At 47.5% G+C, this 13,370-nt stretch overlaps 1 protein-coding gene across 2 annotated transcripts in view; it reads left to right on the top strand.

The window, feature by feature from the left end:
• The first annotated feature begins 4,680 nt into the window (after nt 1–4,680).
• GMCL1 (germ cell-less 1, spermatogenesis associated) overlaps nt 4,681–13,370 on the top strand; it is a 158,174-nt gene continuing 149,484 nt past the window's right edge. Inside the window, exon 1 of one of the 2 annotated variants that reach the window (XM_077263077.1) lies at nt 4,681–5,152. In XM_077263077.1, coding sequence (XP_077119192.1) covers nt 5,104–5,152 — 49 coding nt within the window. In that variant the 5' untranslated portion in view covers nt 4,681–5,103. The remainder of the gene's footprint in view (nt 5,153–13,370) is intronic. The other variant, XM_077263078.1, reaches the window with a different exon arrangement.

A 13,370-nucleotide genomic window follows, 5' to 3' on the forward strand; every position in this document is an offset into this window, starting at 1 on the left:
GGTGTGGTTGGTCTCCAAAGAATAGAGTAATATATGCACTATTGCGTATAGTAAGTGTATAATACTATGAAAAATAGTAAATCAATATCATCGTTACGTCTCAATATCAAGCGGTCCCATTAGGGATCCTAATAAAAATAGTAACGGTGCAGCAAGATTACTCCAGCAAAACATGGAATACTGTTTCCATATACACTCACTGGCCACTTTATTAGGTACACCTGTCCAACTTCTTGTTAACACTTAATTTCTAATTAGCCAATCACATGGCGGCAACTCAGTGCATTTAGGCATGTAGACATGGTCAAGACAATCTCCTGCAGTTCAAACCGAGCATCAGTATGGGGAAGAAAGGTGATTTGAGTGCCTTTGAACGTGGCATGGTTGTTGGTGCCAGAAGGGCTGGTCTGAGTATTTCAGAAACTGCTGATCTACTGGGATTTTCACGCACAACCATCTCTAGGGTTTACAGAGAATGGTCCGAAAAAGAAAAAAAATCCAGTGAGCGGCAGTTCTGTGGGCGGAAATGCCTTGTTGATGCCAGAGGTCAGAGGAGAATGGGCAGACTGGTTCGAGCTGATAGAAAGGCAACAGTGACTCAAATCGCCACCCGTTACAACCAAGGTAGGCCTAAGAGCATCTCTGAACGCACAGTGCGTCGAACTTTGAGGCAGATGGGCTACAGCAGCAGAAGACCACACTGGGTACCACTCCTTTCAGCTAAGAACAGGAAACTGAGGCTACAATTTGTACAAGCTCATCGAAATTGGACAGTAGAAGATTGGAAAAACGTTGCTTGGTCTGATGAGTCTCGATTTCTGCTGCGACATTCGGATGGTAGGGTCAGAATTTGGCGTAAACAACATGAAAGCATGGATCCACCCTGCCTTGTATGGAGCATCTTTGGGATGTGCAGCCGACAAATCTGCGGCAACTGTGTGATGCCATCATGTCAATATGGACCAAAATCTCTGAGGAATGCTTCCAGCACCTTGTTGAATCTATGCCACGAAGAATTGAGGCAGTTCTGAAGGCAAAAGGGGGTCCAACCCGTTACTAGCATGGTGTACCTAATAAAGTGGCCGGTGAGTGTATGTCTGTCCAAAAGGAATCGGATGTAGGGAGAATACACTGGTGCGTGCAGCATAGCAGAAGTTCAGTGCAATAGTGCGTGCTGTGCAAGTAGATTATATATGCACATGTATAAGTATAACTTACATGAATTAAGAGCTGTGGACCCCAACCTGCCGCCTCAACGCACGTTTCGCCCTTCTTCGTTCCTGCTTATTGTGTTATTCTGTATTGTTTTAATTTTAATTATTTTTAATAATAAAATGTATAAGATTTTCATACTCTCTGACTTTTATTCTATAATTTGACTAATGGGTTTTACGTGGTAATTTAATTGAGAGGTATTTGTTACCAATAGATGATACTGCTTTTTGGGTAAACCTTGTCTACTGTTTTTTTTATTGGTGCAATTTTCCCTTAAATATGTCATATCCTCGTGTTGTTTGTAACCGCCTGAGGAAGACAGCGTGCCGCTATCGAAACGCATTGTGGAGTGCAAAGGGGTTTAATAAAGGTTTGTGCCTTCAACCATTTATATTTATCATTATTTCCTTTTGCCGTAGCGCTCCAAAAGACTGCGCCATTTCCTGCCTTTCTATGAACTCGAAATGACCTAGAGAACCATAATAGTAGGTCAATTTTGGCATTTAGTGAACATGGTAAAAAAAAACAACAACTGTGGGATTGCACTCTTTTGCAACTTCACGGCACTTGGAATGTTTTTCCTGTTTTCCAGGGCACAATATGTTAAAACCAATGGTGTTGATCAAAAGTACATCTCAGACCGCAAAAAACAAGCCACCACATGGCCATTTTGACCAAAACATAAAAAAGTCATGGCTCTGTGAAAAAGTGGAGCAAAAAATGAAAAATACCTCTGGTCGTTAACGGGTTAAGCAGAAATTGTATGATGAACATTGGTGCCATTTTTACCCATTTCCCTGTGTGAAAATGTAAAATCTGGGGCTAAAACAAAACTTTTGAGGTAAAAATGTAATTATTTTTTCTTCACTGTCCAATGGTATAAAATGTGACACAATCCTGGTGTCAAATAAACGCAAGTCACACGGAAGAGATTTTACCACTATCATAAAATACAATGTCACAAACATATCCCATAATCAGTGGGAACCGGTGAAGCGTCTCAGAGTAATTACCTCATAAACTGTCCATGGTCAGAATTACAAAATGAGGCTCGGCCATTAACCTACAAAGAGGCTCGGTCCATAGGGGGTTAAGTATTAGCAGCACACATTTCTGCACCCTGTGAACAAGCCCTATAGCCATGTGCAGGCAGAGTCTTTTTTCTGGGTTTTCAGAGAAGAAATTGGATGGAAAAACAACATTTTTTTGAAGAGTTTTGAAATTTGGAAAATGATTTAAAGCGTTTAGTCTAAAAAAAAGTCTTGAAAAGTGTGGCCGGGCGGGTGAGCTAGCTATCTACTATATAATTGTCTAAGGGTCACTTCCGTCTGTCCTTCTGTCTGTAACAGTTATTCGTTCGCTGATTGGTCTCGCCAGCTGCCTGTCATGGCTGCCGCGACCAATCAGCGACGCGCACAGTCCGGAAGAAAATGGCCGCTCCTTACTCCCCGCACTCACTGCCCGGCGCCCGCACACACCCCTCCGCTCACCGCTCACACAGGGTTAATGTCGGCGGTAACGGACCGCGTTATGCCACGGGTAACGCACTCCGTTACCGCTGCTACTAACCCTGTGTAACCAAGTTTTTTACTATTGACGCAGCCTATGCAGCGCCAATAGTAAAAACATCTAATGTTAAAAATGATAAAAAAAAATAAAAAATGATTATATACTCACCTACGCCGCTTTTCCCGCTCCTCGCGATGCAACCGCCACCTTCCGTTGGCACGGATGGTCTGGTGGAAGGACCTGCCGTGACACAGGCCCTGCGCGCCAGCGCGAGCAGGCTGGGACCGGAAGCTGCCGCCTGTACCTCGCACAGGCGACAGAACTACAAGTATGGTGAGTATGTTAGAACTACAAGGGGCCCTCAGATCGGAAGGTGAGTATGTTTATTTTTTATTTTTTAACCTGTGACATACGTGGCTAGGCAATATATTATGTGGCTGGGCAATATACTACGTGGCTCTGTGCTGTATACTACATCGCTGTGCAATATACTGCGTGGCTCTGTGCTGTATACTACATCACTGGGCAATATACTACGTCGCTGGGCAATATACTACATGGCTGGGCAATATACTACATGGCTGGGCTATATACTACGTCACTGGGCAATATACTACATGGCTGGGCAATATACTACATGGCTGGGCTATATACTACGTCACTGGGCAATATACTACGTGGCTCTGTGCTGTATACTACGTCACTGGGCAATATACTATGTCACTGGGCAATATACTACGTGGCTCGGCAATATACTACGTGGCTGGGCAATATACTATGTGGCTGGGCTATATACTACGTCACTGGGCAATATACTACGTGGCTCTGTGCTGTATACTACGTCACTGGGCAATATACTATGTCACTGGGCAATATACTACGTGGCTGGCCAATATACGTGGCTGGGCAATATACTACGTGGCTCGGCAATATACTACGTGGCTGGGCAATATACTACGTCGCTGGGCAATATACTACGTCACTGGGCAATATACTACGTGGCTCGGCAATATACTACGTGGCTGGGCAATATACTACGTCACTGGGCAATATACTACGTGGCTGGGCAATATACTACGTCGCTGGGCAATATACTACGTGGCTCGGCAATATACTACGTAGCTGGGCAATATACATCACTGGGCAATATACTACATAGCTGGGCAATATACTGCATGGCTCTGTGCTGTATACTATGTCACTGGGCAATATACTATGTCACTGGGCAATATACTACGTGGCTTGGCAATATACTATGTGGCTGGGCTATATACTACGTCACTGGGCAATATACTACGTGGCTCTGTGCTGTATACTACGTCACTGGGCAATATACTACGTGGCTGGCCAATATACGTGGCTGGGCAATATACTACGTAGCTGGGCTATATATATGACTGGGCAATATACTACATAGCTGGGCAATATACTACGTGGCTCGGCAATATACTACGTAGCTGGGCTATATATATGACTGGGCAATATACTACATAGCTGGGCAATATACTGCATGGCTCTGTGCTGTATACTATGTCACTGGGCAATATACTACGTCACTGGTAATATACTACGTGGCTGTGCTATATACTACGTAGACATGCATATTCTAGAATACCCGATGCGTTAGAATCGGGCCACCATCTAGTAGTGTATATGCACATGGGTCTCTCAGGTGTCTGCGCAGCCGCCATGACGCTCCAGCCAGGTGAAGCCGCAGCCGTTTTCTCGATGTTGTGTGCACATAGCCTGAATACTCCTCAGAATCTTGGAGTTTTCACTCGGTTTCTGCTAAGAAAACAGCAAACAAAATAGAGTGTGAACAGAACCCACGTCACACAGCAGAAACGCTGCCTCATAGATAGTGGGCGTGGTATAAAGTCACAGGGCGGGGAAAGGGCGGGGCTAACTGTGACTGACACATTTCTCCTTCACCATAGAGCCTGGTTCCTGGTTTCCCGCCTTCTTACGTCACGGAAGAGGTGGGCGGGGTCTGCTGGATGCAGAATCGCCTCTCGCTTTTTGATAGTAGCGAAGTCGCTTCGGAAGTTTTCCGGAAGTAGCCGAAGGTTGTGGGGACTCGGGACCGGATGGAACGTTAAACAACAGACTGGCTAGCGATCTGCAGCGGCTGCGGCATAGGGTGACCCGACTGCGGGTGTGCCTGGTGGCAGTGGGTGCCGAGAGCGCGCGGACTCCGTGGCAGTCACGGTGCTGGACAGTAGTGGCCCCCAAGTTGTAGGAAGTGGGTGACGGAGTCTCCGGCTGCGGAGTGTGGACCGGACCGGTCTCCGCACCGGGGGGAATCCTGCATTGTCTGCGAGCCGGGCACGGTGTGTCTGCCGGAGCATCGGGGGCTTCTCACAAGAGCTCCGGAGCTTAATGGCTCTTCCTGCCACAAGGGTGATCCCGGCGGTGACCCGACACACAGGTGGGTGACCCCAGACGTCCTGAGCCCCCACTGTGGGGCCACAGTGATGTCAGCCTGTGCAGGAACGTGTGTGTGTGCGTGCACACAGTAATGTCTGCCAGCTCGTGTGTGTGTACCGTAATGTCAGCCTGCAGAGGAAAGTCTGCCAGCTCCTGTGTGTGTACAGTAATGTCAGCCTGCACTGGATAGTCTGCCAGCTCCTGTGTGTGTACAGTAATGTCAGCCTGCAGAGGAAAGTCTGCCAGCTCCTGTGTGTGTACAGTAATGTCAGCCTGCAGAGGAAAGTCTGCCAGCTCCTGTGTGTGTACCGTAATGTCAGCCTGCAGAGGAAAGTCTGCCAGCTCCTGTGTGTGTACAGTAATGTCAGCCTGCACAGGAAAGTCTGCCAGCTCCTGTGTGTGTACAGTAATGTCAGCCTGCACTGGATAGTCTGCCAGCTCCTGTGTGTGTACAGTAATGTCAGCCTGCAGAGGAAAGTCTGCCAGCTCCTGTGTGTGTACCGTAATGTCAGCCTGCACAGGAAAGTCTGCCAGCTCCTGTGTGTGTGTACAGTAATGTCAGCCTGCACAGGAAAGTCTGCCAGCTCCTGTGTGTGTACCGTAATGTCAGCCTGCAGAGGAAAGTCTGCCAGCTCCTGTGTGTGTACAGTAATGTCAGCCTGCAGAGGAAAGTCTGCCAGCTCCTGTGTGTGTACAGTAATGTCAGCCTGCAGAGGAAAGTCTGCCAGCTCCTGTGTGTGTGTACCGTAATGTCAGCCTGCAGAGGAAAGTCTGCCAGCTCCTGTGTGTGTACAGTAATGTCAGCCTGCAGAGGAAAGTCTGCCAGCTCCTGTGTGTGTACAGTAATGTCAGCCTGCAGAGGAAAGTCTGCCAGCTCCTGTGTGTGTACAGTAATGTCAGCCTGCAGAGGAAAGTCTGCCAGCTCCTGTGTGTGTACAGTAATGTCAGCCTGCAGAGGAAAGTCTGCCAGCTCCTGTGTGTGTACCGTAATGTCAGCCTGCACAGGAAAGTCTGCCAGCTCCTGTGTGTGTACCGTAATGTCAGCCTGCAGAGGAAAGTCTGCCAGCTCCTGTGTGTGTACAGTAATGTCAGCCTGCAGAGGAAAGTCTGCCAGCTCCTGTGTGTGTACAGTAATGTCAGCCTGCACAGGAAAGTCTGCCAGCTCCTGTGTGTGTACAGTAATGTCAGCCTGCACAGGAAAGTCTGCCAGCTCCTGTGTGTGTACCGTAATGTCAGCCTGCAGAGGAAAGTCTGCCAGCTCCTGTGTGTGTACAGTAATGTCAGCCTGCACAGGAAAGTCTGCCAGCTCCTGTGTGTGTACAGTAATGTCAGCCTGCACTGGATAGTCTGCCAGCTCCTGTGTGTGTACAGTAATGTCAGCCTGCAGAGGAAAGTCTGCCAGCTCCTGTGTGTGTACCGTAATGTCAGCCTGCAGAGGAAAGTCTGCCAGCTCCTGTGTGTGTACAGTAATGTCAGCCTGCAGAGGAAAGTCTGCCAGCTCCTGTGTGTGTACAGTAATGTCAGCCTGCAGAGGAAAGTCTGCCAGCTCCTGTGTGTGTGTACCGTAATGTCAGCCTGCAGAGGAAAGTCTGCCAGCTCCTGTGTGTGTACAGTAATGTCAGCCTGCAGAGGAAAGTCTGCCAGCTCCTGTGTGTGTACAGTAATGTCAGCCTGCAGAGGAAAGTCTGCCAGCTCCTGTGTGTGTACAGTAATGTCAGCCTGCAGAGGAAAGTCTGCCAGCTCCTGTGTGTGTACAGTAATGTCAGCCTGCAGAGGAAAGTCTGCCAGCTCCTGTGTGTGTACCGTAATGTCAGCCTGCACAGGAAAGTCTGCCAGCTCCTGTGTGTGTACCGTAATGTCAGCCTGCAGAGGAAAGTCTGCCAGCTCCTGTGTGTGTACAGTAATGTCAGCCTGCAGAGGAAAGTCTGCCAGCTCCTGTGTGTGTACAGTAATGTCAGCCTGCACAGGAAAGTCTGCCAGCTCCTGTGTGTGTACAGTAATGTCAGCCTGCACAGGAAAGTCTGCCAGCTCCTGTGTGTGTACCGTAATGTCAGCCTGCAGAGGAAAGTCTGCCAGCTCCTGTGTGTGTACAGTAATGTCAGCCTGCAGAGGAAAGTCTGCCAGCTCCTGTGTGTGTACAGTAATGTCAGCCTGCACAGGATAGTCTGCCAGCTCCTGTGTGTGTACAGTAATGTCAGCCTGCACTGGATAGTCTGCCAGCTCCTGTGTGTACAGTAATGTCAGCCTGCAGAGGAAAGTCTGCCAGCTCCTGTGTGTGTACAGTAATGTCAGCCTGCAGAGGAAAGTCTGCCAGCTCCTGTGTGTGTACAGTAATGTCAGCCTGCAGAGGAAAGTCTGCCAGCTCCTGTGTGTGTACCGTAATGTCAGCCTGCAGAGGAAAGTCTGCCAGCTCCTGTGTGTGTACCGTAATGTCAGCCTGCAGAGGAAAGTCTGCCAGCTCCTGTGTGTGTACAGTAATGTCAGCCTGCACAGGAAAGTCTGCCAGCTCCTGTGTGTGTACAGTAATGTCAGCCTGCACAGGAAAGTCTGCCAGCTCCTGTGTGTGTACCGTAATGTCAGCCTGCAGAGGAAAGTCTGCCAGCTCCTGTGTGTGTACAGTAATGTCAGCCTGCAGAGGAAAGTCTGCCAGCTCCTGTGTGTGTACAGTAATGTCAGCCTGCACAGGATAGTCTGCCAGCTCCTGTGTGTGTACAGTAATGTCAGCCTGCACTGGATAGTCTGCCAGCTCCTGTGTGTACAGTAATGTCAGCCTGCAGAGGAAAGTCTGCCAGCTCCTGTGTGTGTACCGTAATGTCAGCCTGCACAGGAAAGTCTGCCAGCTCCTGTGTGTGTACCGTAATGTCAGCCTGCACAGGAAAGTCTGCCAGCTCCTGTGTGTGTACCGTAATGTCAGCCTGCAGAGGAAAGTCTGCCAGCTCCTGTGTGTGTACAGTAATGTCAGCCTGCACAGGAAAGTCTGCCAGCTCCTGTGTGTGTACAGTAATGTCAGCCTGCAGAGGAAAGTCTGCCAGCTCCTGTGTGTGTACAGTAATGTCAGCCTGCAGAGGAAAGTCTGCCAGCTCCTGTGTGTGTACGGTAATGTCAGCCTGCACAGGAAAGTCTGCCAGCTCCTGTGTGTGTACCGTAATGTCAGCCTGCAGAGGAAAGTCTGCCAGCTCCTGTGTGTGTACAGTAATGTCAGCCTGCACAGGAAAGTCTGCCAGCTCCTGTGTGTGATTGTGTGCGCGCACAGTAATGTCAGCCTGCAGAGGAAACTCAGCCAGCTCCTGTGTGTGTACCGTAATGTCAGCCTGCACAGGAAAGTCTTCCAGCTCCTGTGTGTGTACCGTAATGTCAGCCTGCAGAGGAAAGTCTGCCAGCTCCTGTGTGTGTACAGTAATGTCAGCCTGCAGAGGAAAGTCTGCCAGCTCCTGTGTGTGTACAGTAATGTCAGCCTGCAGAGGAAAGTCTGCCAGCTCCTGTGTGTACAGTAATGTCAGCCTGCACAGGAAAGCCTGCCAGCTCCTGTGTGTGTACCGTAATGTCAGCCTGCACAGGAAAGCCTGCCAGCTCCTGTGTGTGTACCGTAATGTCAGCCTGCAGAGGAAAGCCTGCCAGCTCCTGTGTGTGTACAGTAATGTCAGCCTGCACAGGAAAGCCTGCCAGCTCCTGTGTGTGTACCGTAATGTCAGCCTGCACAGGAAAGTCTGCCAGCTCCTGTGTGTGTACAGTAATGTCAGCCTGCAGAGGAAAGTCTGCCAGCTCCTGTGTGTGTACAGTAATGTCAGCCTGCACAGGAAAGTCTGCCAGCTCCTGTGTGTGTACAGTAATGTCAGCCTGCAGAGGAAAGTCTGCCAGCTCCTGTGTGTGTACAGTAATGTCAGCCTGCAGAGGAAAGTCTGCCAGCTCCTGTGTGTACAGTAATGTCAGCCTGCACAGGAAAGTCTGCCAGCTCCTGTGTGTGTACAGTAATGTCAGCCTGCAGAGGAAAGTCTGCCAGCTCCTGTGTGTGTACCGTAATGTCAGCCTGCACAGGAAAGCCTGCCAGCTCCTGTGTGTGTACCGTAATGTCAGCCTGCAGAGGAAAGTCTGCCAGCTCCTGTGTGTGTACAGTAATGTCAGCCTGCAGAGGAAAGTCTGCCAGCTCCTGTGTGTGTACAGTAATGTCAGCCTGCACAGGAAAGCCTGCCAGCTCCTGTGTGTGTGTACCGTAATGTCAGCCTGCAGAGGAAAGCCTGCCAGCTCCTGTGTGTGTACAGTAATGTCAGCCTGCACAGGAAAGCCTGCCAGCTCCTGTGTGTGTACCGTAATGTCAGCCTGCAGAGGAAAGCCTGCCAGCTCCTGTGTGTGTACAGTAATGTCAGCCTGCAGAGGAAAGTCAGCCAGCTCGCGTGTGTGTGTTGGTGCTCATACATAGTGTACACTGTGTGTATATATAAATATGTAGGTGGTATGTGGTGCTACTCACATATATAGTGTATATATGTGTGTGTGTGTGTGTGTGTGTGTGTGTGTGTGTGTGTGTGTGTGTGTGTGTGTGTGTGTGTGTATACACACACACACACACACACACTGTGTGTGATGGCTCTGTATGTGGTGGTGCTCACATAGTATACATGTGTGTGTGATAGTGTACATATGTATAATGTACGTAAGTGATGGCTATGAGTGTATGCAGTGGTGCTGCTCACATAGTGTACTTTTGTGATAGAGTGTGTATTCAATGTGTGTAGGTGTATGTGGTGGTGCTCACACATCAACTGTAATGTGCTATTTTGTATATGTGTGTGGGTGGTCACATAGTGTACTGTGAGAGTGTGTGTATATATATATATATATATATATATATATATATATATATATATATATATATATATATATATATATATATATATATATATATATATGTGTGGCTGTGTTGGTGTTTTGTGGTGGTGTTCACACAGTGTACTGTGTACATGTGTGTAATGATTGTGTGTGTAGGTGGCATGCGGTGCTGCTCACATATAGTGTACTGTTTGATAATGTGTGTATGTATGTGTGTATGTGGTGGTGTTCACATATAGTGTATGCAGTGGTGCTCACACATGTACTGTACTGTTAGTGTATGTGGCATAAAACCTAATATACTGTGTGATAGTGTACGTGTGTCATGTAATGTTACACATAATATACAGTATGTGGCATGTAATGTTCCACCCCTATATTATGTGTGTATATTTATATTAATAGGGTGTGATTATGTTACTGTAGGTGAATGTACTCTAATAATGCTCCAGTATAATGGAAGGTGCACACGTTGCGGATTTTGCTGCGGATCCGCAGTGGATTGACCGGTGCGGATTTGAAGCAGTTTTCCATGCCTTTGCAGTACCATGTAAACCTATTGAAAACAAAATCCACAGTGCACATGCTGCGGAAAAAAACGCACGGAAACGTAGCGTTATTTATTCCGCAGCATGTCAATTCTTTGTGCGGATTCCGCAGCGGTTTTCACCTGCTCCATAATAGGAATCCACAGATGTAAAACCGCTGGTGGAATCCGCACAAAAACCGCATTAAATCCGCAGGTAAAACACAGTGCTTTTTTACCTGCGGATTTCTCAAAACAGGTGCGGAAACATCCGCAGAGGTTTCATCTATGTGTCACATACCTTAATACTGTGTTCGGCATATACACTCTCACACTTGTACATTCTTAGTCTATGGAGCTTTTGACGTAAGATGTTTTCTGATGTGAAACTTGGAAGAATACCTTGTCCTGCCGCTGTGTATCGCGCCCATACACAGCCTTGAACAATCCTGATTTACTAATGAGTGTTGGAATTCCCAGACTCCAGCTGTCTGCTGTAGGGCGCACCAGCTCCGTATATATTGAGACGGTGTGTGTGTGGAGCAGATCAGAGGCCTGTGATGGAATGAAGGATGTCATGCGGAGATCATGTTTGAGATATGACGGTGTGGTCTCCAGCAGAATGTGGGTGCCACGGGTGATCATGTTGAGGCGCTGGGCGCAGGCTCCGGTGTTCGCTGTGTAGCTGCTGCCATGCAGGGTGTACTGTGATGTGAGGAGACCGTCTCTAGTTTAAACTCATTCACATGTTTAGTTTTTCATTTACGAGCAATATCTGTATTTTTTCCTTAGTCTCGGAAGCTGTTCACATGTCAGCATGGAGACTTGTCTGATTTTTACCCGCTCCTGTGATCACACACTCTCCAATTCTGTTCTATGGGTCTGTGTAACAATTGGCCGGCACTCCACTGCCATCCATGTGCTGTCCATTTTTGACACTGCATGGAGAAGGACGAGAAACCTTCATGAGTATTTATTTTTTTGCATATGAAAACATTGCTGAAACTCTCTGATGGTAACACTCGCCAAACCTGGTGGAAATCAGACCCAAAACACTTATGATTGGTCTGTCTTTACTTTTTTTTTTTTTTTTAATCTGTACTAAAAAAAGTTACTGACGTCTCATAGTCTCCTAAGGTATCAGGTGAACTCGCACCTGGCAGATTTATGGAGAATATTTTTGGGACTGTCCTATTCACCTTGCACAAATAATTGGATGCAGCAGACCTTCTAACAACAAATTTGGCACGTCTGACTTAACGCTCAAGTTGGGGTCTCTGGGTTATTGAGCCCATGCACAAACGTGGGCCAGGTCTTTATGGGGGTGTCCTGCTGAGAAACAATGAGGATCAGTCATTTTGCACACAGAAAAAAAAAAAGTTAAAACTTCAACACATACTAATCTAATCCTTCTTGGGCTACTTTCCGATGATGAATTTTTGGTGAGTTTTTTTACGCTGCATAATTACTTAAAAATGCAAGTAACCTATTTTACTTCATGGGGGCTGAAATGGTACAGAAAATCTGCAACATAGCCTTAGACTGTGTGCACACGTTGCGAATTTTGATGCACAGCGTTTTTGGATGCACGGAATTGCATCAAATCTGCATTGTAGTGCACAAGCAATGTTAGTCAATGTGAAATTGAGAATTGTTATGCACATGCTGCAGAATTAAACACGCGGAATCACAGCGTTTTATTTTCCGTAGCATGTCAATTCTTTGTGCAGATCTGCGACGTTTCTGCACCCATTGACTTCCATTGTGTCAGGCCAATTCGCCGCAAAACCGCAGGTTTAAAAAAGATCTGCAGATTTGCTTCTGATGTGCCTGCGAGAAATGCTGCAGATTGGAAGGGGGAAGAGTGTGTGGGTGGAGACTGTGTGTGCGGAGAAGACGTGTGTGTGTATGTGTGTGTGCGGGGCTGTATATGTGTGTGCATGCGTGTGCAGGGCTGTATGTAGGCAGGCATCGTCCGATGTGACTATTCCCATCCGGCTGTGCCTGCTACAAACAAACACATACAGTACATACAACATACAATATATACTCACCAATCACCTAGTCCCCAAAGCCCTCGATCACCTGTAAAAAACTTAAAATAATAAATAATAAACCAACAATATACTCAGTAATCCATATAATAACGAGTGTCCCCCGACGATCTCCCGTGGAGAGCTGTCACATCAGTAGATGTGACCGCTCTGCAGGGGCTCCGGTGATACAATGACGGAATATATAATTCCGCACTGTATCCCTCTGCCGTGAGTACAGTTAAGTTTATACTGTCACTGGCTGCACCGCTGCTTGAGAAAATTCTCAGCGTTGCTGTAAAGTGAGAGCCTGAACTCTTCAGTGATGCATTGCAGAAGCCATTGTCTCCTGTCAGTGTGTCACTGGAGGCCTATAGAGCTGCCACATCTCCTGATGTCACTGTTCTATAGGGGAGATCGTTGTGGGACAGTCATTATGAAATGGACTGCATCGGACCATTATTAATTAATTAATTATAGGGGGACCCACGTTGTTTTTTTTTGGGGGGGTCCCCCTATTTTAATAGCCAGTAAAGCCTAAATATACAGCTGCGGGCTGATAGTTATATCCTGGGAAGATCCATGGCTATTAACCCCTTCCTAGGCTATATACATCGGCCCCTAGTCGCTGGCTTTCCCTTTCTGGTGCAGAAAATTGCACGGGAGCCCACGCCATTTTTTCTTTTTTTCAATTTTTTTTTAAAATAAATTAAACAGATTTTGCGTTTAAGACCGGGGTCACACTTGTGAGAAAGTCACACGAGTCTCGTACCTCAATACCCGTCACTGCCGCCGGCACTCAGGACCGGAGTGTGCGGCTGCATATATTTCTT

The sequence above is a fragment of the Ranitomeya variabilis genome, chromosome 5, assembly GCF_051348905.1.
Source record: "Ranitomeya variabilis isolate aRanVar5 chromosome 5, aRanVar5.hap1, whole genome shotgun sequence".
Lineage (NCBI taxonomy): Eukaryota > Metazoa > Chordata > Amphibia > Anura > Dendrobatidae > Ranitomeya > Ranitomeya variabilis.